General features: G+C 43.1%; 1 protein-coding gene across 2 annotated transcripts in view; it reads right to left on the minus strand.

Moving 5' to 3' along the window:
* THSD4 (thrombospondin type 1 domain containing 4) overlaps nt 1-25,996 on the minus strand; it is a 568,734-nt gene that overhangs the window by 180,503 nt on the left and 362,235 nt on the right. Inside the window, exon 1 of one of the 2 annotated variants that reach the window (XM_044229668.1) lies at nt 20,625-20,732. The exons of the other annotated variant lie outside the window; for it this stretch is intronic. Coding sequence (XP_044085603.1) covers nt 20,625-20,696 — 72 coding nt within the window. The 5' untranslated portion in view covers nt 20,697-20,732. Of the gene's footprint in view, nt 1-20,624; nt 20,733-25,996 lie in introns of those variants that run through there. 2 annotated transcript variants of the gene reach the window in all.

Below are 25,996 nucleotides of genomic sequence, written 5' to 3' on the forward strand. Positions count from 1 at the left end.
TCTGTCTGCATGAATAGTCGCACTGACTTTCTGAGTTCGAGGCCTTGTCTCTTCTCCTCTTTGTATATATTCTATCCAAACCCTTCACTTAATACCTCATCCCAAATGAATTAGCTTTTTTTTTTTTTTTAACTTATGAATCATGTATTTGATTGTGCTTCCGTCTTTGCTTTGGCTTCTGTGAAGCTCAGAGTAAAATTTCTGACCCAGACTCAGTAGGACATAATGGCCTGGATGTTAGACACTAGATTTATTCCTCCTATTTCTCTAATCCAAAGTTTTCCCGTTGCTCTATTTTCTTCCTTTACTTGTTATCTTGTACATTATTACATTCACTAAACCTTTTAAGGTTATTTTAAATTCCTTTTAGAATGAAGGAATCATAAATAAGTAACTTTCCAGAGGTGTTTGCAGTTAACATTGTTGATTATTGTAACAAACAAGACAGCCTAGGATTCCCTCCTTCCTTCTCTCTACACCGCCAGCCGCTCCCCTCCCTCTTCCGCCCCCTCCCCTCCCTTCCTCCCTCCCTTCTTCCTTCCCTTCCTCCCTCCCTCCCTTCCTTCCTTCCCTTTCTCCCTCCTTTTTACTGTAACATCTGTCTCAACATTTTCCTTGAAACGGGAAACCAAATGGCAAAGAAATACTTAGTGTGGGTCTCACTCACAGCCATGAATATCAGAGGACAGAATCTTCATTTCTTTAGGGCTTCTGACCAGCAAAGAAAACAACCAATATCTTAGATTCCTGAGTAGCAGGCCACATTTTACCTTGGATACTTCTGGCAAAACATCTATTTTTAGAACACAAGACATTTGGGGAAATGTCATGATTAAAGAATGTTCAGATGAAAGGAAATGCTTTTTTATCTTCTCCTCACTTAAAATACATGCTCGTTGAAGCAAATTTGTCGTATACTGTGCAGAGAAGCCGTGAAAATACGAATCAACAAAAATCATGCATAAAAGGAAATATTTTAGATATCAGTTTAAAAAAAGAGGTAGTTATAGCTGTTAAAAGTTCTGGAGGATGCCTCTGTTACACCTGCCTTCATTTACTTTTCTATTTTTCCATGGTAGGAACAGGGTCCCACATCTTGACTCAGCAAAACTTTGAATCATGGGCTCCAAAATGGCCATCGCGGCCGTCTCGTCACATCACTCGTGTGATGCGGGAAGCTCCAATTGTATAGCATGTTGAGGAACACGTGCACTTTCCTTTGTTTCCAGTTCTCTGGTGACTCACGACAAACTTGCCCCATGAGCAAGAACTCTGTGGTTTCCCATGCGGTCGGCACCTTCATGTGGAGACCAGGAAGCTCTGATAAAAATCTTATTTAGGTAGAACAGCCTGGCAAGTGCTTAAAAGCAGTCCCAGGTTTGCTTTTTTTTTTTTTTAACTGGATAACCAGTTTTTGTATTTATTTGTATCCAACTTATACCAGAACAGAAACTCAAGGAGGGGGGCTTTTAAAGGTATCCATAAATAGGATAAGAATAAATATATGAAAAAGCCAAGGCAGAAACAAAATGGCTAAGAGAAGGACAATAAAAGCATGAGGTTGGTACAGAGATTGTATTCCTGGAAGGTCTTATCCAATAGCTAAAGGGAGACTATAAATTGGTTCTGAGCTTCCAAATGGCCGAGACTGAGAAGCAGGCATGATGGGCCATCAGAATCACTGTTTCTAAGTCCAACTCACACACACAAACACACACGCACACACACAGGCACACATGCTCCCACACATGTGCACACCATGTGGCCTGGCTTTCCAGCTTTCTGACTGCTGATGGAGAGTCTTCTTGGGGACTACAGCTGAGTCTGCCTGTGCCCTTCTGCACAGTTTGCTGCTCCAAAGGTAGTGTGCTGGGAACACCTGTGACTTCCTGGATGCTTTGTTCTTGTCAGAACAAGCTGGAAGAGCTAGAGAGGTAAGGCTACAGAAGCAGCCCTCAGTTGATGATGTCAAGGAGGGTGAGGGCACCAGCTTCCTCGATCCCCTATTGGATAATTCTGAGTTACGTGCTACACTAACTGGCAGAGGTCATTGTATCACTATCAATGTGTTCTCATAGGCTCTGTAAAACACCTAGAATGGGTGCCTCCCATCCATGTCCCACTTTCCCTCTCACCTACTGGGGTTCCTCAGACCATCTGCCAAACGGACCACCTGCACTCAGGTGTTTGGCTCAGGGTCTGTATCTGGGGGACCCAAAGCAAGGCAGGGTCACAATGGGGTCTAGTGAAATGCAGCCAACTTAATGATGATGTCATGTGTTGCCTCCTCTGAGGACTTCCAATACAGCCAAGGGCAGTCCTGCATAGTCAATGTCAATGGCCACCCACTTAAGGCTCCCGGGGAGATCTGCTTGACAGAACCCACTTCCAGCATTGCTGTTCGAGGCCGAGCCAATAACTCTACCCACAGCTTTCTAATCTCTCACAAGAGAGGGGTGGCCCATGGGTCCCCTCCATTTCTAAGATTCTTTGACATAAAATATGCTACATCTACCTAACTTTAAGTTTTTAGGGAGAAAAAAAAATTCACAGTGCTCCCTGCTGAAGGGTTTTTCAGAGACTCCCACTGTGTTCTGTAGAAGCCCGCAGACTTGGAAAATAGGAGCGGCCCTGGAAGAGAGAAGAGGCCGTGTGTAGAACAGCTATCACACTTCTCTGTGAGATGACCAAGGAGTAGGAAGGGCATGGGGATGGAAGGAGCAACGACAAAGTGGGGCCCTCGAGGGAAGAGGGCAATTTCTAAACCAAGAGAAGAAACCGCAGTGCCTCCTGGAGGCAAAGCAAGTCAGTTATAACCCATGAAGTTTGGCTGCGGTAGGAAGGAATTATGGGGGAAAATGGTCTGAGAGATCAGGTCTGTATTAGAGAAACTCAGTGTGCTGGGGAACAAAGAGAAATCCCCATGGTAGCCTTTAACAAGTTATGCTCTGCATGTTACTAACCTGTCCAGCCCCGCTTTCTCATCCAAAAATGGAATAATAATCCCTACCACAGAGGATTCTGCTGGGATTAAATGAGAAGGCCCAACACCTGAGCACCGAGTAGATGCTCAGTAAATAGGGATGTCGCAATCTGTTGACACATCCAGAATTAAGGAAATACATGGACATCTCCGACGACAAGCCTCTCAACATTTAAAAAGCGGTTATTTTTAGTCGTAGCTATTTCATAACTTGTTTGCATTTTTATTTGATTAAGTCCCATAAAGAGAAAACACATACAACATTCAAACCACACACTGCTCCAGAATAACAAAGCCTTAAGGGTCCATGGCTTTGCTCTTGAATTTCAGCAAAAACAATTCTAACCCAAAACTAAATGAAATGCTTTGCTCATGACTGGTAAGTATTGGCTGTGGCCTTATCAAGTTATGCCTCTCTCTGGACCTCAGATTTCCCATAACTAGCAGCATGGGGCACGGGGCCAGATGCACTTGAGGAAGCTGTTCACGTCTTTGGTCTGTTTGAATTCTAGGACCCCCAGGGAAAGCAAAGAGCGGACTTCTTTATGTGGCCACAGAGTTACTTCCGTCTGTCATCGTCACCCTTGTGTCCGAGCACCTCAGAGGCCGGCTTAGAGCGTCTAAACCTTAATGAGTCCTTTGCTTCTCTTCCCCTGTCAATAAATTACAGGGCGATGTTTTTCCTCTTGTTACCATTCCCTGTAATTTATGTCCTGTGGTCTCAAAGTTTCATTTAGGGCCCAGGAAAATCTGCCTGTTCTGTTCTCAGATTCAATGTTGGTTGGTAAAGAAAGTTACAAGAGTTTCCCTGGAGCTGAGACCAGAGACATAAAGTCTCTCCCGTCAGTTCCAAGGCATCCTTCAAGGCTCAGCTCAGACTCTGCTGTGGCCGTGAACCTCTGGCCTATTAACGTTTCTTACTTCTCTAAGTCATTTCAACTAACGGGCTCTTGGCACTCCATGAAATTAAGGCCTTATTCTATACTTTGCTAGGTTCTAACTGCCTGCATCATATAATTGAGCAATGGTTTGCACGGGGGGACTCTATGCATTGGCGAGCGGCCTGGTGTAACATCAGACAGAAGGGGGTCCGAATCCTGGTTCTGTGATTAGAACCATGTGACCTAGGCCACTGAATGTGGGCACATCTTGCCATGCATGTATAATGGACATCTGTGATTTTTACCTGCCAAGTACTCCTTTTTCTGGAAACAACCAAGCTGATACCACTGTGTGATTCAGACAGGCTGAAACAAATAACCCGTTTCAGGGAGGGGAAGGGCCCAGGACTTGGACAGGCTAATCAGATATTTATATCCCTTTGGCTACAGTGATTGGCTCAGGAACAAGCATGTGACCTGGCCCAGCCCAGTGAGAATTAGCACTGGGAATTTACTGCAATTACAGTCACAGCCCTTTGATTCAAGATTCTAAAATCCAAAAAGCTTCAAAACCTAAGGCTTTGGGGCACCTGGGTGGCTCAATCAGTTAAGCATCTGCCTTCAGCTCAGCTCATGATCCCAGGGTCCTGGGATGGAGTCCTGTATGGGGCTCCCTGCTCAGCGAGGAGCTTACTTCTCCCTCTGCCTGCCATTTTCTCTGCTTGTGCTCTCTCTCTCTCAAATAAATAAACAAAATATTTTTTTAAAAAAGGAAAAAAAAAAAAAAAACAAAAACCTAAGACTTCTTTTTGGCGGGGTCAGTTCAGGATTCAAATTTATTTGGTAACAAAACATGACTTAACTGATGTGATACTATTAATAATAGTCTTTAATTAATCCCAGTTTGAATATGACTAATCAAACTGTTTGCTCTAGATAAATGTATGTATTTGATGAGAACCCTACCTGGGGTGTTACATAATACACAATGTATGTATCATATTATCCTTCTAATACCAAAACAAATGACCACATTCTGAAACACATCTGGGCCCCAAGAGCTTTAAGTAACTTGTACTTGTCACTTGCCTTTGTACACACTGTTCCCCTCGGCCTGGAAAGTTCAGCACCCCTCCCCTCGTCTTCCTCAAATGGATGGATTCTTCATTATTTATGCCCCAACCTAAATGTCCTCTCCCCTGTGAAGCATTCCCTGAAGATTACCTCTTCAGCGTAATCAGCCATGTCTTCACCTGGGTTCCAAGGGTGCTCGATCTACACACATTACACTATAGAAGTGTCCACACCGCATTAAGGTCCTCTCTCTGTGCGCTTTTGTGCCCCCACCCCTCCAGTGGGCTCCTGGGAGCGGGGACCAATCTTTGCCTCCTCAGTTTTGGATACAACGCCCACCATAAGCCTAGGGGCAGTGAGGCATCTCACCGCTACAGCTTCCCAAAGAGAGGGGGACATGGGCAGACATGTCATACGATTGCTGAAAGTCCATTAATCGAGTTCTAGAAGTTTCGACACAGAAGTTTCCATTCTCATCAATTTTGTGATGCTGCAAACGCCTAGTTTCCATTGATAGAGAAAAGTAAAATAAAAACTCATTTTAGAGTCGGTGGACCGGCATGTTAACAAGCACAAGGGATGGAGAGGGCTACCTGCCGCCCCCATCAGTGGCGAGGCAGGGCTGATGGAATGTGCAAGTCAAGCTACACCTCTGGGGAAAGGTGCACGGCTCCAGGACACATTCGCCATGTGGGGTGAAGAGTTTGCCCTCCGACTGGATCCATACAGGAGAGGAGCAATGACCAGGAAGAAGGAGCCCCTGGCTGGAGAGGAAGCGTGTATCCTTCTGTGCGTCTGGACAAAGCCGTCCCTGTTGAGGCTACTGACAGCTATACTCTGAAACATGGAAATCAGAGGCCATGTAAGTACTTATTTTAACCCAGTAAAAATATGTGGACTTGTGTGTGTGTGTGTGTGTGTGTGTGCACGCGCGTGTGTGTGTCTTTCTACTTCACTGTGCTTTCTTTTCCAGAAATAAAAGCTAAAGTAATTAAGCACTATTTGGCTTAACCATTATGGTGTGTATCCGGCTTTAAGCCTTGGCTTAGAATTCTGTTAATCATCAACAAGCTTCATGATGAGAGGGTTCCCTTCATCCAAAAATCCCAAGTGCTTACTCATAGTTCTTAGACGTTTTCAGTGTCATTTGGGATTTTGCTTCCCTTTGAATCGGTTTTCCAGAGCATTTAGAGGACCCAGTTCCAAAGGAGCTGCCGCCAGGGGTCTTCACCACCTGTGCCTCATGGGGAAGTTTCCCAGAGTGGTTTCGCTAATGGGTCGCCCGGCAAGACTCTGCTGCACGCCTCGTCTCTAAAGGGTGTCGTCATCAGTCTTGACACAGCTTTTCTGCTCCAGGCTGACACGAAGGCTCAATAGATGTGTGCCACACACGCACACCTGGGGCTCAGTGCCAAGCTCCACGGGACAAAGCAGGTTGTAGGAATGGTTTCCCCGCCTCTGGGTGTTGATGGGCGCACTGGGAGACCAGATGTTCATGGAGGAAACTCAGATGAGAGCAAGTGAGATCGAACCGGATCCAAGGTTTGATGTGATAGAATGTGCCAGAGCAGATGGGGCTCCAGGACCAGAGATGGAGTGCAAGGGTGTCCTGGGAGAGGAGGGGCTGAACTGGGCAGTGAGGGGGAGGTGCGATGACATGGAGGCGGCCCCACATCCAGGCCCTGTTCTTCTGCTCCATTTCCGGGGGCAAATATGCTAAAGGGTGGGGTTAGGATCTTCATCCGGTTGGCTCCCTCACTGATCCACGCCAACCACTTAGAACAGTGCCCCGCACACAGCAGGCTCTCTGAGAATGAAGTATTGATGAATGCAGTGGAGGCCTGGGGTCCTCCCTTCTATCCCTATGTCCCCACCACCTTGCAACAGACTCAGATGGTTGATATACAAATCTAACCATCACTACGGGGTCAGCATACTTGGGGAACAAACTGTATATAGCCGAGGTCTCTTACAAATAGCTTTGAACACATTCAACATAACTGGTTTAACTGTCACTGCCATAAAGACTGAAAGCCACAACCACTGTCTTTCAAGTTACCCCCACGCCTTCCCTCACCCAAGCTCCCAGATGTGACAACAAGGCCCCGCGTCCTTCTGTTGCTTCTAGACCATTTGCCCTCCAGCTCTGGGCTGAGCCACTGTGTGGTCTTGAGCAAGCCACATAACCTCTAAAAGATTCATTTTCTCTCTATGTGAAATTAGTGGGTTGGACTACATTATCTCTAAGCTTCCTTCCCAAAGAGTGATTTCAAGAGACTGGAATTCGGTATGCAACACCACTCTTTAGCTCTCGGGGAAGACAGACTGTTTTTTATTCAAGCCCCAGATCCACCCTTCTGCGGAGAAAACCACAGTGACCTCCTGGCCCCCTCCTTCACCAGCCGGGAAGGTGTGGCCAAGTCGGTCCAGCTTTAAGGTATTCTGTGTTTGCCACTTCTCCCTTTGCAACCGCCCATCCCCATCTTCCTACTGTAAAGCACCCTAGATCTTTTCTTCTCCTTTCTCTTCCCCTTGGCTCTTGACTCCTTTAAGATTTGGTTAAAGAATCTAGGGCCACATTTTGGATCCTCGACTGTCAACCTTCCCTCTGTAGGACCACCTGCTTCTCTTCATTCTCGTGTGTGCTTCCCCAACTCCATTTTTGTCCCCTCTCATCCCCTCCCTTTATGTTTTGCTTGAGTGTGACAAGTACCTCCTCACACCTCATACCACTCCTCTGGTTGATACCACTGGTTGTGGTTGATACCACTGGTTGATACCTCTGGTTGATACCACTACTCACGCTTCATACCTCTCCACTAGGCTTGAGAGATCAGATGCTTTTATGACAAGGACGGGGGCCACATGTTGAGTATCTGCTGCGCACCAAGAACTTTCTGAGAATTACCTCCTCGATCTTTACTAAAACTCTATGTTGACATATTCCTCAACATTTTAAAGATGAAAAAATGAGGGCACCTGGGTGGCTCAGTCAGGTAAGTCTCTGTCATGATCTCAGGGTCCTGGGATCGAGCCCCACATCAGACTCCCTGCTCAGCGGGAAGTCTGTTTCTCCCTCTGCCCCTCCCCCTGCTTGTACTCTCTGTCTGTCAAATAAATAAATAAAATCTTTTTTTTTTAAAGATGAAAAAGTGATGCTTAGAGAAGTCAGCTTGCCCAAGTGAGTACACACGGGACCAGAGATTCAAGCTCAGGCCTGTGTGTCTCTAAGCCCAAGCGTGGCTCTTCTCGTGTACTCTGCTAAAGACATTAACCCTGTTCAGGGGTTTGTGATATGCATTTGTAGTTTAGCGGTCACTCTTAGATTCAGAGATTTTTTAAAGTTGGAACATATTTAAGAAATCATTTAGTTTTAGTGACTTCTAATAGAGCCTAAGAAATACAAGAACATACCCAAACAGAAGGAAGGAATGATACAATTATACGGAAGAATGCATGCCTATTATATACATCTATTATAAAAATGTAAGTATATCTTTACAAGCTTCCATGGAACAGTTACAAAAATTAGTATATTTGGCTGCAAAGAAAACCTCGAGCCTTTTTCTAAGGTTGAAACTGTCTTGTGTACAATATATCCCCGAGCTGCATCACACATACTTGATGTTCTCGCCAAAAGAAAAACAAAATAATTTGCCACGGTCTAAATATGCCCCTATCTTTCCCAGCTGGAAACCCTTCTTTACTCATCCTGTGTCTGAGACTTGAGAGGGCTTCCTCCACTATCTGTCCATGGACCTCCTAAACATTTGTCAGTCCCATCTTGAATGTTATTTTCTCCACATGGTTGTTCCTGTTCTTCCCAGTAAGGTGTTGTGTGATTATTAAAGTACTGTGTATCTTAGCTTTAACTAACCTGCTTGTTGGGGTCCACCTTTAGAGAACAGAGGTGGGGTGGCGGCTCTGCTCTCTTCATACCACAGCACTTAGCACAAACCTTCTACATATGATAGCACTCACTATACAGTTTTCGGTTTATTTGAGAGTTGTGTCTTTTGCCTTGGTGCAAAGTAGAAATTTTAAAAAATGGTAGATGAGCCGATTTTAGCGCTTTCTAATATAAAGCATTTGGTCTTCTACATCAATTACTCCTTATGTCCCTTAAATATGCCTGGGTTGAAATTTTGGCATTCTTTCTGTCAGTTCATATTAACTTTACAAGCTAAAGTAAATAAATTTATGAACATGCTGAATCAGGAAATATGGATTTTTTTAAGTAAAGAAATATTTTTAAAGGAGAAGTGCCTAATTGAGTATGCATGTCAACAACACAGTGCAAGAAAATAGGGAAAGAAAACACCCTCGATGGCATTCATTTTGAGACTAAATAGATTTTCCATTTATTTTGTGACTTTCCAGTAAAGCACCCAATAATTCCTTGCAAGCAAATTTTCTCAAAAAGTGTCAAATAAAATTTTGTTTCAGCCTCTCATGACCTGCCAAGCACAATTAATCACTTTTCTCTAATGTAGCTGAGCTGTTTAAAAGTATTAGCTACACAGAAGGAAAGGAAAGTTAAAGGAAGGTGCTAAAGTTATCCTTTGTATTTGGACAGATCTAAACAGTTCTGCAAAGCATTTTGTTGATGTTATTTATTAAATATTCCTCATATGCCATCAAGATGAATATTATTATCATCCCCATTTTATAGATGAGGATATAGAAGTCTAGAAAGGTTATTTGTCCAACAGACATATGTTAGGAGAAAAAGGAAAAGGAAGGAAAGAAGAAAGGACAAAAATGTGTCTTACAAAGGGTAAAGATGGCAGACTGAGTAGAAACATTTGTTTTTCTCTTTCTTTTCCAAAATGCCATTCCAATGGCAGAAAAGATCCACATGTTGCAACAACGATAAAATGAGAAAGCATACAATCAGCAGATAAATTTTTTGAGGAATTTCTGGATATTAGAAAGTTTATGTTGGCAAGAGACCATTGCAGAAGAAATCACCAAAGCAGACTATTGCAGAGATGGAGAAAATTCTAGACTCTGAAACCACAAGTACAATGAGCGGGCATCGTCATCAAATCAGAGTGGTCATTATGTCAAGGACAGGACTGCTGAAGAACAGATGGTCGTGCTCCATCTCCCCCGGAGGCCAAGAGAGCAGTTGGTGGGAGATTTAACATGTCTGTCTGAAACACCAAAAGATGAAGCAGGCAAATATCAGGCAAAGATATAAAAGACTCAGACAATGCAATCTATAGCCTTGATATAATAGCTACAAAAAAGTCCGTACCCAGTGATTAGGAATGAACCTTTTTCTCCAGCTCATTTGGAATGTTGACAAAGACGGTCCATATATTAGGCCATAATGTAAGTTTCAATAAATTTCAAAAACTCAACCTCACAGACACCCCATTCCCTGACTGGAGTGCGATCAAGTTAGAAACCAACTTGGGCCATACTTCTGAAGATGTAATTAAATAAAGCATGAATCTGAGAAAATATTGTAATGACAATTTTTAAACTACTTAAGGCCAAATAATAAGATATCTCAAAACATAAGGGATGCAATAGAAGTGGTATTTCAAGAAAAAGTTAGCATCTGTAATGTTCATATTTGAACAGATTAAAGGCTGGAAATCAATGGGCTATCCATAAATTTATACAAAGTTTAAAAAAGTTAGAAAAAAAAACAAAAGGATGAGATGAATCCATCCAAAGAAAGTAGAAGGAAAAAGGAAAGCAGAACCAAATGGGATAGAAAGCAAAGCTTTGATGCCAGGATCGACAAAGCCAAAAGTTGGCTTTTCATAAAGACTAATGAAGCTGACAGAGTGCTGGTGAGAATGACCAATACAATGGAATGGGGAGAGCACAAAGGAGGTCTGGGGCAGCTCTAGACACATCTCTAGGTGCTACAGACAGTGGAAAGATCATCAGAGATTTACTATTAATCTATTTAATAAAAACAGAAATATATCAAAACCAAGTGGATCTATCTCTGGAACGCAAGGGTAGTTTAACATTATATACTCTATCTCTGAACTTGATCACACTGACGGAGTATAGACGGAAAAACCATATGCTCCTCTCAGTAGACAGAGATAATGCATTGCATAAAATTCAATACGTATGCATGATTAAGAAATAAATTGCTCAGCGGACCATTAACAGAAAAGGGTTGATCAGTGTGATAAAATGTATCAGCACTTGCAGCTAACTTCATTGTTTTTCAGCTAACTTCATTTTTCTTGTAGAAAGCATATTTTTAAAAAAATTTTAAACTCAATTTAAGCTAGCTTCCTTTTTAATGGCAACGTGGTAGAAGCATTCCCTTTAAATTAGGAACAAAATAACACTGCCTCTGAAAGTCCTCCCCAGAGCAATAAGAATTGTTCTTTTTTTTTTTAAGGTATTAAGAACTGGAAAAAGGGAAAATTCAAAATGGTCATTATTCACAGATTATATGATTATGTGCTTAGAAATCATAAAAGTTCCTATAGATAACTGAAATTAATGATGATTGAAATTCACAATTATTTGGACATAAGATCATTTGTGTTTCTAAGCATTAGCAAAACAAAAAATCTAAAGACATAAACAAATCTTAAAAAAAAACAAATCTGAAAATAAATAAATTGGAAAAAAAACAACAAAAAACAAATCTGGAAAACAGATTGGCGTTTCCTCAGAAAGTTAAAAATAGAGCTGTACTACTAGGTATTCATATAAAAGATACAAATGTGGTGCTCCAAAGGGGCACCTTCACCCCCATGTTTACAGCAGCAATGTCCACAATAGCCAAAATATGTAAAGAGCCCAGATATTCATCAACAGAAGAATGGATAAAGAAGATGTGATATATATATGTGGTGGAATATTACTCAGCCTTCAAAAAGACAAAGTCTTGCTATCTGCAATGATATGGATGGAATTAAAGGTATCATGTTAAGCGAAAGAAGTCAGTCAGAGAAAGACAAATACCATATGATTTCACTCCTGTGGGTAATTTAAGAAACAAAACAGAGAATCATAAGGGAAGGGGAAGAAAAATAAAGTAAGACGAAATCAGAGAGGAAGGAAGACAAACCATTAGAGACCCTTAACTATAGGAAACAAACTGAGGGTTGCGGGGGGGATGGCGGTGAGTGGATGGGATAACTGGGTGATGGGCGCTAAGGAGGGCATGTGATGTAATGAACACTGGGTCTTATACAAAACTCACGAATCCCTGAACTCTTTCTCTGAAACTAATAATATGATATGTTAATTAATTGAATTTTAATAAAATAAAATAAAATTTAATAAAAATAAACAATTTACCATAGCAGATGATAACAATATAGCTAGAAATACATCTAAAATTAAAGACATGCAAGAACTTTATGTAGAAAATTGTACAATTTCACTGAAAAACTTCAAAGAAAACCTAGGTAAATGTAAAGCTTATAGTATATTCATGGATAGAATGGCTCAATATTGGAATGTTAGTGCTCTCATATTGCTTTAAAGATTCAATACAATTCTGATAAAAATTCCTAAAGGATTTTTTCAAAGGAAATTGGTTAAGTTCTAATTTCACCAAGAAGAGCGAATGTCTAAAAAATAGCTAACACACTCCCAAGGAGTAAGTAGAGAGATTTCAACAAATGGTCTTGCAACAATTGATTACCAGTATATGGAAGAAATGAAGTTAGGTCCATTATTCACATTATTCACACATTATTCACACCCAAAAAAAAATCAGTTCTAAGTGTATCAGAGACATAAATGTGAAAGGCAAGATTTCGATAATTTTACAAATGAATACAGAATAACACCTCTATAAGCTTGGGGTTGATAATTTCTTAAGGAAGACAAAGGTCACATCAAGTAACTTAAATTCAAACACACTAAACCTGAGGACTTCTGTTTATCAATAGATGCTACAAAATTTTAAATTCGAGGCACAAACTGGAAACTATTACATGGAATAACAAACAAAGGAGTCATATTCAAAACACACAAAGAACTAAGTCAGTAGTGAATAAGTGAAGAACCACATCTAAAATCTGGAAATAGATACAAACAGGTATCTCAGGGGAGAAGAAACATGGACAGTCTGCACATATGTCAATATCACAGGACAGCAATAGCGGTTAATCAGAGAAATGTCAACTAACACACACCAATAACATATTACGTTGACAAAAGTTAATCTGTCTGATGATGTCAAATATTGACAAGGAGACAGATAATTGAGAACACTTCAACACTGCTAGTGAAGGTGAAACCTGATAACCACTTTAGAAATCAATTTAACATTATCTTGTGGAATTAAACAAACACGTACTCTATGACCCACTAATTCAGTACTTCTAGGTATACACCCTAAAGGAATAGACATGGGAATAGACATGGTCCAAATGGCTCACGGCCGCATTGTTTACAACAGAACACAAGCCAACCTAGAAAGAACTCAGATAACTATCAACAGAGAAAAGACAGTTTATCACAGAGAATGCTTGCAGCAGTGAAAATGAATGAATGTTACATGCGTCCTTGTGTTGAGTGAAAAATCAAGTTGAATAAAGGAACACAAGATACCATGTTTATATAACTCAAAACAAAATAAAATAAACAATATAGTCTTAGAGAAGTATATGTATATATTATATGAATAATAAAATTATTTTTTAAAAAGGCAAGGAAATGATAACCATCTTCTCTCTGGGAGAGAAGAGAGGACAGGCCTGGTTACTAGCATATAGTATTGTATATTTTATGTATTTGGTTAGGTGGTAAGTCCATAGGTGTTTGTTTTATTATTTTGCTTCATAACTTGCTTATAGTACACATATATTTCCCTATAGATATTAAATATTACACTTTTTTTAGAAATAGAAGAGAAAATAAACTACATACTCAAAAACCACCTCTTCACAAAAGGGCAGACTTTATGACTGAGTTCAACAGACCTTCAAGAAAAGGCTAATTCCTTTGTTATTTAAACTGTTTCAAAACACACTAAAAGATGAGAAACTTTTGAATTTATTTTATAAACTAGAAAAACCCTTGTCTAGCACAATAAAGGAGAGCCATGAAAAACAGAACTCATTTACAAAAACCCCAAATTCAAAAGAAAATATTCACAAATCAGATCTAATAGTGAATTTAATGAATAAATCACCAGGACTAAGATAGTTCCTAAAAGGCAAAGAGAGTCCAACATTAAGAAATGTACTAATGTACTAATATAATTCACTGTTTTAAATTTATTTAAAAAATAAATAAATAAATTTATTTTTTTTAAATTCAATTAGCCAAGATATAGTACATCATTGGTTTTGATATAAAGTTCAAATGATTCATCAGTCAGTTTAACTTACCTTTTGAGTAGATTAAAGGAGGATACCCCATCAGCGCTTTGTGAAGGCAAACAACATTTGCCCAAATTGAACAACATTCCTGATAAAAACTTAGAAAGGACATTGTCCCTGGATAAAATTGATCTACCTGAAACATCTGGCAGGCATCACACTTACTGATGACAGAGTAGAAGCTTTCCCATTTATGCCTGAAAGATGAGAATTTCAATTTCATTGCTCTGATTTAACACCATGTACTGGAAGTCCTAGCAATTGCAAGAAGACAAGAAGCAGAAAAAAGTACCAGGTATCAGAAAAGCAGCAGCGGAATTGTCATCATTTGCAAGTTGTAGGCCTATACACACACAGAGGTATAGACATGTAGGCATATTCTTCCATGCATACAGAGGCATATACACACGCATGCATACACACATGTGTGTGGGGACACAGACTCATGCATATGTAGGTGTATATGTACACATACATACACATGTGTGTAGGCATATACACACATGTGCATGTAGGCGTATACTCATATGCATATGTAGGCATATACGCCGTGTGTGGGGGCAAATACACGTGTGTGGACATATATACAAATACGCATGTCATATATACACATGCATATGTAGACATAGACACACATGCGTGTATAGGCATGTAAATACATACACTCATAGACACACATGCATGTCTGCACATTCCTTTGTGCTTTAAAATGTTTAGGAATAGTTCCAGAAGAACAAATGCCAAATTGTTACTGATGGTTTCATCCAGGGAGGGAGGAAGGATTGGAAAGGGAGTGGGGGGAAAGAGGAGCCTATAACTTTTCATTCTTTCCATTTCTTGAATTTGTTTCTACAACAACAACAGCTTTCTTAATTTAGGAGAAAAACAATTCAAAATGCCAAAAGTCATAAGGCTGGACATGGTAGACCCAAGACTCAAACTCAGGTCTTGCATGGTCGAGTTAGTTCCACATAGTTGGTTTTTCATTCTAGATATCAGAAAGCAAAAGAAAGATTGAGCACTGCGCACAGACATCAGTCATTAGGGTCACTGTGTGCACCCTTCATTTGAATTTGCCACAAATAAACTAAACAGACTAAAGTCTATTAGTAAAAAAAAAAAAAAACTAACTAAACTAAACTAAATAGACTAAAATCAGGGCTAGCTTAAGGCTACCACTGCTTACAAAGCAACTCTCCATTGATTAATTTATTTTAATCCTTAAACAGCAATTTCAATAATGTCCGACCATGAAAATGTCCCACAGTAGTAACCTAAATGGCATGTCATAAATGATAAAAATTAATCTTAAGACTGCAGATATGTAATTTCTGTAACTTTCAAAGGCACAGAGAAAAAATTCCAACCCTACGGATCTAGGGACAAACCTTCTCCTGCCACATCCCCTCACAACGTATGCCTCTATAATCTGAACCAAGCATTGTTTCCAGAACATGTCATGTTCTTTCTTATTTCTGGGACTCTGTAGATGTTTTCCCTCTGCCTGGAATGTCCTCCCTCCCTCTTTTTCCACTTAAAATGCCTACCCATCTGTGAAGAAAAGAGTTAACACAGCAGACCTGAGTGCTCGCCTTTAAGAAAACCTGCTAATGAGGTTGACCACTGACTGGCATCTGGGAATGGATTTGGGGAGGGTCCCTACACTCCCAGGGATGGTAAAAGTGGCTCACTATGCCTATGCTACACTAACGATAGGTTTATGCTGAACACCCTGCTTACTTTCTGGAAATCTGTACTGCTGGTACACGACAGGCAGAGCGTGCCTATGTGGCCAGCCCCCCATAAAAACTACAGGCAGTGAGTCTCTGACAAGCATCCCGGGTTGATAACATTTCACACGTGTTGTTACAACTCATCGCTAGGGGAATCAAGTGTGCCGTGCATGACTCCACTGGGAGAGGACCTGTGGAATGCTGCGCTTGGTTCCCCCCAGACTTTGCCCAGGCACCTTGCCCTGTAGCCTTTTGCTGTAACAAATCACAGCTGTGAGTGCAATTACACACAGAGCATCACTGAACCTGGGGATTGTCTTGAAGACCCCGGACACACAGACCTTCAAGTTTCAGTTCAAATATGAAGTTGTTTGTGAAGTTTCTGTTCACATCATAGGTGGATTTCATTGCTTCTTTGCCCCTCTGCCTCTGCTCTCGCAATTAAAGAGAATTTCGTATTGCATGATCATTAACTGTTTGCACTCAGTGCCCTTTTTCGAGTGGAAGTTCATCAAAGACAAAAGACCTTCTCTCTTTCACCTTCCCTTCCTGAGCGCCTAGCTCGCACACCCAGGCAGCAGGTACAACAGTAACCACAGTAATTGCTAGTAAGTTTCACTCTGCCTAAGACACAAGCTAACTGCTCTACACACACCATCACTTTCCATTCTTCCAACCCCTCTTAAAGCAGCTACTGTTACTGCCCTCCTTGTAAACATAAAACACAGACAAGTTACATACACAGATTATATGCACTAAGTGATTTTTTATTAGATCATGTATTTTATTATTATTATTTTTTTTTTACCAGCTAAGTACATGCTTACTATACACAATTGAAAGGTACACAGGTGCATGGTGCAATGGAAATCCCTCAGGTGCCCTCCAACCCCAGCCACCCTGTCTCCTCCCCTTTCCTGTATATCCTCCCAGAGAGGAGATGACAAATATGTTCATCCATTTTACACAATGAGTAGCATTTTATACGGGGTGCCTGGGTGGCTCAGTGGGTTAAAGCCTCTGCCTTCAGGTCGTGATCCCAGCTGGGGTCCTGAGATTGAGCCCCACATCAGGCTCTCTGCTCAGCAGGGAGCCTGCTTCCCCCCACCCTCCGCCTGCCTCTCTGCCTACTTGTGATCTGTCTGTCAAATAAATAAATAAAATCTTAAAAAAAAAAAAAGAGTAGCATTTTATACATGTCGTGCTGTAGTTTGCTCTTCTCACTTCACAACATATCCTAGTGGTCATTTCCTACCCATATGTGCAGAACCACGTCATTCTTTCTGCTGCCTAGTGCCTCCGATCGAGGGACATTTGGGTTTTTGCAACAACCTAATTCTGAAAAATGGTTCAGAGAGTATTTTGCACATTTGGAGTAGATTTATACAATAAAGTATTAGAAATGGAGAAGTTGGGCCAAAGAGCTGTTTCTTCTTCATTTTTAATGTCAAAAAAATTGATCTTTTAAAAAAGTTTTTACTTACATTCCAGTCAGTTAACAGTGCCGTGTTAGCTTCTCGTGTACGAGACAGCGAGTCCACACTTTCTTATGACACCTGGTGCTTATCTCAACAAAAATGGAGCTATTATTCACATCACCACAAAATTTGCTTTTTAAAAAGGTACATACAGTTCGGTGCTTTTTTAGACACTCACAAGACTGGGACCACAATCTGTACCCTTTACGTTGATTTTTAATTTTAGTTTTGAATTTTGGTAGGTTTGCCAAATTGCTTCATCAAAATGAACATAAACATCTTTTTGACCCACTTCTACTGTTTTGATTTCCAAGTTGCCTCTCCCTACCCTTCCTCACACATAACAGTGTCTCATTGGTCTTCTCTGAGGACTTAAGTCCAAATTCAGGAGAGAAAAATGCACACTTCCACTCCCACACACTCTCCGGCAGCGTCCAGCAAACAAACCAGATCCCAGCGTGTTTCGCACGCTGGCGAATGCACTAGAAGTCCAGCCTGCTTTTACATTCTCCGGGGGGATATGTACACTCTCTACACGTTAACACTGCTGCTCTCCTAATGTTGACAAGGCCAAAGGCTTTCTAGTGACCTCAGTGTTCTTACCGGGTCATGAGAACCAAATGCTCCTGCAACGGGAAAATCAAGGAAGGAACAGTCCTTCCCCGTGTTTGTTTTCAAACCCACGCGCCCACACCACACCCGGTTGTTTGTCCTTGGTTCACAGTTACCGGGGCCAACAGTGCCAGCAACAGGCCGCCAAACAAGGCTTGCTTGGAATAACACCCCCTCCTCCCACCACCTGCCCACCCCTGCCTATCTGCAAAGACTTCACACCCTAGAGAACGGACTCCGAGCTTCTACCCAGAGTTCGCTGCCTGGCTTCCAGCCCCACGCTGAGCCCCCAGCAGCTACGCGACACAAGGTGTACAGCCCTCTCTTCCCCTTTTTCCTTTCCCCCCGCCCCGTGTGTTTTTATGAACATCCAAAGGGAAGATAATTAAAACCTGCAAGAAAACCAGCTGGCAGCGAAAAAGAAAATCTTGGTGACTTGGGGACGACGCCACATGTTTATGGGTGAGTCTTGTAAGTAACAGCGCTATAAAAACAGGGGTTCTTATAAATACGTGCCACATTCTTCAAAGCTCTATATAAACGACATTCTTTTTAAACAGGGAAGGGGAGCTACTGGCATACTCCTGTTCCTTCCTCATCACTTCATTTCCAGCAAGGGAAAAAGAATCCTAATTGTACAGCTTCCTAGGAGCACGATAGTTAACGGAGCCGAGGCTCTGTAAGTGACACGTGCACGGGCGTGCGCACACGCACACGTGTGCTCCAAAGCAGGAACACAGAAACGAGGACCAGGCACATGAGTGTCTGTGTTTAGTGTGGCAGAGCAGAACAAAGGGGCAGGAGGGTAGGCATTGTGTCACCTCTGATTGGGTTTTCTGGCTATTAAGCCCTTGCACTTGAACGCCAAAGACAGAAGTTGTGCCTTCCTCTCCCGAGTTGGGTGAGCCAGTGGAATCCCCTTTCATTTTTCGCCTGCTTTGCTGACTGTAAAGAGAAACAGGGCCACCCGCCTCTCTGCATGTGACACAGGCTTGAGGCACATGCATTCCAGAGTGGCCTTCCCCAGGAGCCAGCTGTGTGCAGGTAACTGCAGCCTGCCCTTAGCCTTGCTGTTAATAAGAGTAATTGGCACGCCACTGAGGGGCTGCTAGGGCGCTCTGATTTGCTCTGCACGGGGGTCTCCCCATACCATATGCGCAGGCAGCGGTGATAGAAATATTTTCCATATGAGCTCTCCTCTCACATGCTTAAGTGCTCCGGGCTGAGTTAGGCCGGCCCATTTGTCATTTACTCTGCACAGTAAAAAATCGACAGGGAAGTTGCAAACCCCGGCTACAACTAGAGGGCAATGGTCTGCTTTCAGCTTTCCAGCATCACAAACCCATTCAGTTCCTCCAGCTCCCATTCACGCCCTCCACCGACCCCCCCACCCACCCCACTCCGCCCCCCTTTAGCCCAGGCCCACAGAGTATCTGCAGAGCAGAGGACACGGGTAACTAATAGGCTAAAAGCCTGAAACAAATGACCCGCTGCTGCACGCCTCTGAGCCACATGTCTATTTTGAGCGCACGGCGAGCCCCGCAGCCTGGCTTTGGGAGCACTCTTGCTTCCACTCACAGAGGAGGGAAAAGTCATTACAGGCTGCTTTTTCTTGCCTGTTCCATTCTGACAGTACTAACAAAAGGCAAAGCTGTGATGTGGCCCCTGGCCTTTTTAGGAGATAGACTTTTCACTTGGCTTTTCGAGAGGAAGATGGATTCCGGAAAGAGACTGTCCTTCCATTCATTGCTTGCACATCTGTCTTTGAGATCTTTCATCGGAATAAAGAGTAAAAGGAGCAAATGAGGCAAATGGTTGCAGCCTTATTTGCAGGTGCTGGTGGATACCACTACATGCTTCCCGCTCCAGGCCACATGGTCCCCCGCTTCCAGTCTCTTTACTGCACCAAGACCTGGCTACCAGAGCATCTATGATGTTCAGAAATGTATCCAGCAAACATGAGCTAAACCCATAAGAATAAATCATCCTCGCCTCCTTGCCTTAGTAGCTCTGGGCATATTCTAGCCCTGTCATGTATCACTAACCCACTGCAAACCTATGATCCAAAGTTAAACACAGATTTTTTTCCAGGCACATCAAAGCAAAAAAGAAGGAAAATGTGATGCAAAAGCAGTAAAGAAAAGCATTTTCTCTAGCATGCATATCCTCTCTCCAACACGAGAAAAATTCTCAAAAGGTAACAGTCCCTATCGGAATCTGACGTGCACATTTTTTTTTTCCTGCAGCGGCAGAAAGAGAAATGTACACGCTCCAGGCATCTGTCACTGAGGCCATGCCAATTGCCCAGGGTGGCAACTGTTTAGACAACCTCAGAATGAGATTTTAGAAATGAAGGGATTCTTCAAGAAGAAAAGTCTTTCTGTAAGAAAAGGCAAAGCAAGCCTGAAAACGCAATATAAAGCATTACTCTTTGCACACCATAAAAACCCCATTTCCTGATCCCTCTTGGTAGATAGAGAAGGAAATATAGTGCTGACAAAAATACAACTTCTGACAAGATATTTTATTTGGCTTACCTCTCCCCCAGGTCTTGCTAACACTGCTGTTTGAACGTGGAGCAATGTTAATATCAGGTAGCTGACAAACATTATTACCCAAAGTTAGAACTACCCTAGAGGAGAACTCCGTCTGCCAAGTGCTAACAGCTAGCAGATGCACTTGTGTCTCGGGATTCCAGCCCTGGAGTTCCGCTAGGCACGGCGCTGCTTCCCTCTGCTCTCCCTCACTGTACTACCCGGAGCTCCGAGCTCAGCCTCTGCTCTGAAGAAAACTGGTAAGCTGATCTCTTCATGTAATAACTTCTCCCGGCTGGGGGAGGGGACAGGAGCCAGCTGGGAGCTGGGGGGCTGCCTTGAACAGAAAGCAGAAAGGGGAGGGACAGAAATCAATGTGGAGTTCTGCATCTGGTCTCATTCATGCGAAGGGATCCAAGGTAAGCGCTCCGCATGCGGGGGGAAAGCCCCACTTCATCAAGAGTAGTGAGTTGCAGCAGGATGAGCTCCGGGCTGGGAGCTGGGAGACCCAGCGCCTTCCTCGTCCAGGATCTGCCACTGACAAACTGTCTGCCTGGGTACGCTGCCAACCCATTATGGGCCTCAGTTGGTTTTCTCGCTGGTATGGTCAAGGGCCGGGTGGATGACCTCTGTGTTTCCTTTCAGTTTTGACTTGAAGGCTATAGCAATCTGGGCAGTCAAAGGCTGCGTTACCAAGGGCAGCCACAAAGGAGAAAGAAGCCACAAGGATGCTGTGTGTTTATGCACCAGCCACAAGAGCATGAATGGATGGGGACCCAAGAAGCCACTCTGGCCCCCACTTGCTGCCTCCCTAGGTCACTGTGCCTAACCAAGAGCTTGACAAATTCTTGCAGATGATGTAAAAATAAATGATAAGCGGGGAGCAAGTGAAGCCCAGGGGCTAGACAGCGCTGGCACAGTGCACTGAAAAGCAGGATGATTTTCAAGAAATATTTCTGGGTAGAATCAGTTGACAACCAACATGGGGCTTGGGGACACAGGGAACACGGGATCTGGCTGGAGAGTGGGTCCAGCCGAAACCTACAGTCCACTTGAGATGCACCCTAAGTGGCCACCTCTTATTATGAAATAACAGAGCCCATTGTCTAAAATAGGCGGAGAATCCATCAAGTATTAGATTCTGCTTAGGACGGGCTCAAGAAAGCATTCTGAGGCCAAGGAGAGGACACCAGCATGACGCAGTGGGATGGCCTGGGCCCTGGACCCAGGGAGATGTCGGTTCAAAGCCCAGGTCTACCACTAACTCCCCGTGGGTTTGCGGGAGAGTATTTAACTCCAGTGGGCCCTGGTTGCCCCACCTGTGAAACGGGGAAAGGCCATCTGATGGCTTTAATGACCATCAAGGAGGTCACCAAGGCACAAAACTTGGCATAGTTCCAGACACACAGTAAGTGCCAAAGATACCAGCTTTTTCTCTGATCTGAAATTAATATCGACACTCCGTCCCAGCAAGGGAATTAATCAATACTTGAAAAGCACCCGGCTGTGGGCATTTTTCTTGCCTTAATCGGGAAACTTTAAACCAACTGCCATTTGGAACCATCTCAAAATGTCTATTATCACCAGTCACATGACAATTTACTAGTGGATTGGATTTTGCGGGGGGTGGGGGGAGGGTTGGGTGAAGGGACTTAGAATCCCTTTTTCCAAGGCTAGAAGAGAGAGCAAGTACGTTGGGGATACTGTCTCCAGTGAGAGAAAAGGAAGGACGGAGATTCTTCTCTTCCCCATCCTCCTCTTCTGCCTCCTTCCTGTTTTTTATTATTATTATTATTATTATTATTATTATTATCAGTATCATTATTACTGGTTAGGCTTGGGTCTGCCAGGCTAGCTGGCTGGAAACGCAGAGTCATGCATTCAACAACCCACCCCCACACCCACACCCCGACGGAGATGCAGACATTGTCTAAGAAAGTCAAGGTTCTCCAAAGACCAGGGGCTCTTGTCTGGTCCAGGGTTTGGGAAACCTTCTGTAAAGGGTCGGAAAGTAAATATTTTGGGCCTTGCAGAGCATAGGGTTTCTGTGGCAACTATTCAATCCTGTCCTGGTTGAACACAAGAAAGCAGCCAGAGACAAAATATACACTAAAGGGTGGGGCTGCGTTCCAAAAAAAAAACTTTTTTACGGAAAAAGGCAGAAGGCCAGATTTGGCCCTAGTTTGCCAGCCCCTGGTATGGACAGCTTCCCAATTGTCCCTCAACCCACTGCAATCTGACTTTTGACCTCTCTCTACAACAAGGGCTCTGGAAATGTCTCCCATGACCCCTGTGTCATAAAATGCAGAGGCTAATTCGTAGGGCTTACCTTATTTGACCTCTTAGCAGCATTAACCACGTCCTCAATTTTTTAATATATGGTAAAACATGCACACCCTAAAATGTTACCACTTTCAACATTTTTTACGTGCACAATTCAGGGGCATTTAGTCCATTCACGGTGTTGTGCAATGCATCACCATCACCCATTTCTAGTACTTTTTTCACTGTCTCAAGCAGAAACTCTGCATCCATTAAGCAAGAACTCGCTGAGTCTCCCTCCCCTCGAGGTGATCTCTATGTGACTTTCTCTCTCGATGAATTTACCTTCTGTAGGTTCCTTATCGAATAGTAATCATACCACAGCTGTCCTTTGGTGTCTGACTTATTCCACTTCGCGTGACATTTTCAAGGTTCATCTGTGTTATAGCATGTATCAGTGCTTCTTTCTTTTTAAGGCTGAGTAATATTCCATCGTAGGTCTATACCACATTTTGTTTATCCATTCGTTTGTTGATGGACACTTGGGGTGTTTCTTCCATCTTCTGGCTCTTGTGAATGATGTTGCTCTGAACATGAGTGTGCAAGTCCCTGGTTGAGTCCTGCCTTCCGTTCTTCGGGGCATATACCAAGGAGGGGAGTTGCTGTATCATATGATAATTCTACATTGGACTTTTTGAGGAACACCCAACCATTTCCCACAGTGGCCATGATCAGGTTATATTTCCACTGGCAACGCATGAAGGTTCCAATTTCTCCATATCCTCTCTAATGGTTTTGTTTTCCACTTTTTTTTTATAACAGTCATCTTCAGGGTTATGAAGTTCATGTGCTCCCTTCGGAACCACTCTCTTCCCTTAGCTTCCAGACCACCAAGCTCCGATTTTCCTTTGCCTCCAAATAGCCAACATTCTTTGAACACCAAGAGCCCAGCATTATTCTAGGAACTGTCCATAGAGTGTGTCACATAACCCTGACAACAGCCTTGTTAGATTAAATAGCTTGTTCTGTGTCACACAACAGGTTGGTAGCAGAGCCAGAATTCTGGCCCTGGCAGCCTGCTTCTGGGACCTGGCTCTCAACGACTACCTCGCACTGTCACCACTTCCTCTGGACACGCTCCAGTCCCCTGGCTACTGCCTGTGTCTATCCCTTAAATGGTTGTGTTCTACACCCTCTCTTCTCTAACCCCTCTCGCTGGGTCATGTCACCCTCTCACGGGTCCCGACCACTCTTTATATGCATAGGGGTCTACAACCAGCTCTCCCCACTGACCCGCCGGGCGCTGTATCCAGTTCCCTAATGCGTACTTGGGTCTCTCAAATGTACCCCAAATTCAACAGTTCCAAGGCTGAACTGCTTCCCTGACCCGTGCTCTTCCTGGTATCTCCATCTCAGTGAATGACATCATTACCCATCTCATTCCCAGAGGGTGAAAACTGGGTGTTATCTTGAGCCCCCCTACTGCCTCACTTGCTTGTCTACACCATCCCCTAGTCTGATTGAGTCTTCTTCTAGAGATCTCTGCATCCTTCCCATGGCCTCAGACTCCTGCTCCTGCTCCCATCCGGGCTTCTGCCATCTGTTGTTGACTTTCTGTATAGCTTGACCTTGTAAGCTCTTGCTCTGGTCTTTCTCCTTCTAGCCTTCTTCCCCACTACAACCACTGGCATTCTTCTAAAATGTGAATCTTATCAAGTCACTCCTCTGATTCTTTTTTGTTTGACTTTTTATTTTGAAATAATTTTAAATTTATAGAGTAGTTGCAAAGATGGCACAGAGTCCTGGTATCTCTTCCCCCAGCTCCTTGTAACATTAACGTCTTAGACAGCGATGATCTGTATCTTTATGCAGACTAGGACATTAACACTGGCCCCAAATTAACTAACATAAGGACTTTATTCCATTTTCCCAGTTTTCCCCCAAATGTCCTTTTTCTGTTCCAGGACCCAGTCCAGGACCCCATGCTGCACTGAATAATAGATGAGTCTCCTTAGCTTCTTCTGATAGGAGACAGTTTTCCTCCCTTTGTTTCTCATGACCTTGACATTTCTGAAGACTCCTGATCAGGAATTCTGTGCAATGTCCCTCAGTTTGATTTTTACCGAGTGTTCTGTCATGATTAGACTAAAGTCACGGGGTTTGGAGTAGAAGTGACGTATCCTTCCCATCACATTGTCAGGGGTACCCTCTGTGAACATGGCAGTCTGGTGACGTTAACCTTGATCGCTTGGTTAAGGCGATGTCTGCCAAGTTTGCTCACTGTACTTTTTATTTTTCCTTTTCTATACCCTATTCATTAGAAGTGAGCCAGTAAGTCCAGTGGAATTAAGCCCCACTTCCTGGAGGGGGGGTATCAAAGCACGTTTGGACAGATGTTAAAACCATCAAAATAATTAATACATATTTTGGGAGGTACACTTTGAGGCTATGCAAATATCCCATTTCTCAAAGTGTCGCCCACCAATTTAAATATTCATCAGTAGCTCTTGCCTGTAGCAGTCATTATTGTACTGTTTTAAATGGTGATTTTCTGCTTCCCACATGCTTTCTACCCATCTATTAATCAGCATTCATCAGAAGGGAAGATTTGTTCTTCTCCTACCTTTATTAACTCAATCATTTATTTATTCTTCCCTGCTTCTTAAAATATTTTGATGGCTCAAGGAAGAAGTCCAAGCTCCTTAATATGGCCCTTGGAGGCTCTTTGTAATCTGGTCTCTTCCTGCCCTTCTAGCTTCCTCCCCCTCTCTTCTGTTCACACACTCCACTCTCCAGACATCCCGACATCCAAGAAGTTATCCTCGAATGCCATGTGTCCTTGTGCTCTGGGCCTTCCTGCCTCATGCCGGTCCCCTCCTCTAGAATGTCCTTCCCTGTCCTCCCTGGGTCAGCTCCATCACTCTCTGCCTCTTTGAAAACTCAGCTCGCATTGTTTATAAGCAACAAATACTGGAAACCCCCTAAATGTTCAGCAGGAAAGACGAAAGGAATAATGTGTGACATCCATAATGTGGGATACTCTACAGCATGTAGGGGCGCCTGGGTGTCTCAGTGGGTTCAAGCCTCTGCCTTCAGCTCAGGTCGTGATCCCA

This window comes from Neovison vison, chromosome 13, assembly GCF_020171115.1.
Source record: "Neovison vison isolate M4711 chromosome 13, ASM_NN_V1, whole genome shotgun sequence".
Lineage (NCBI taxonomy): Eukaryota > Metazoa > Chordata > Mammalia > Carnivora > Mustelidae > Neogale > Neogale vison.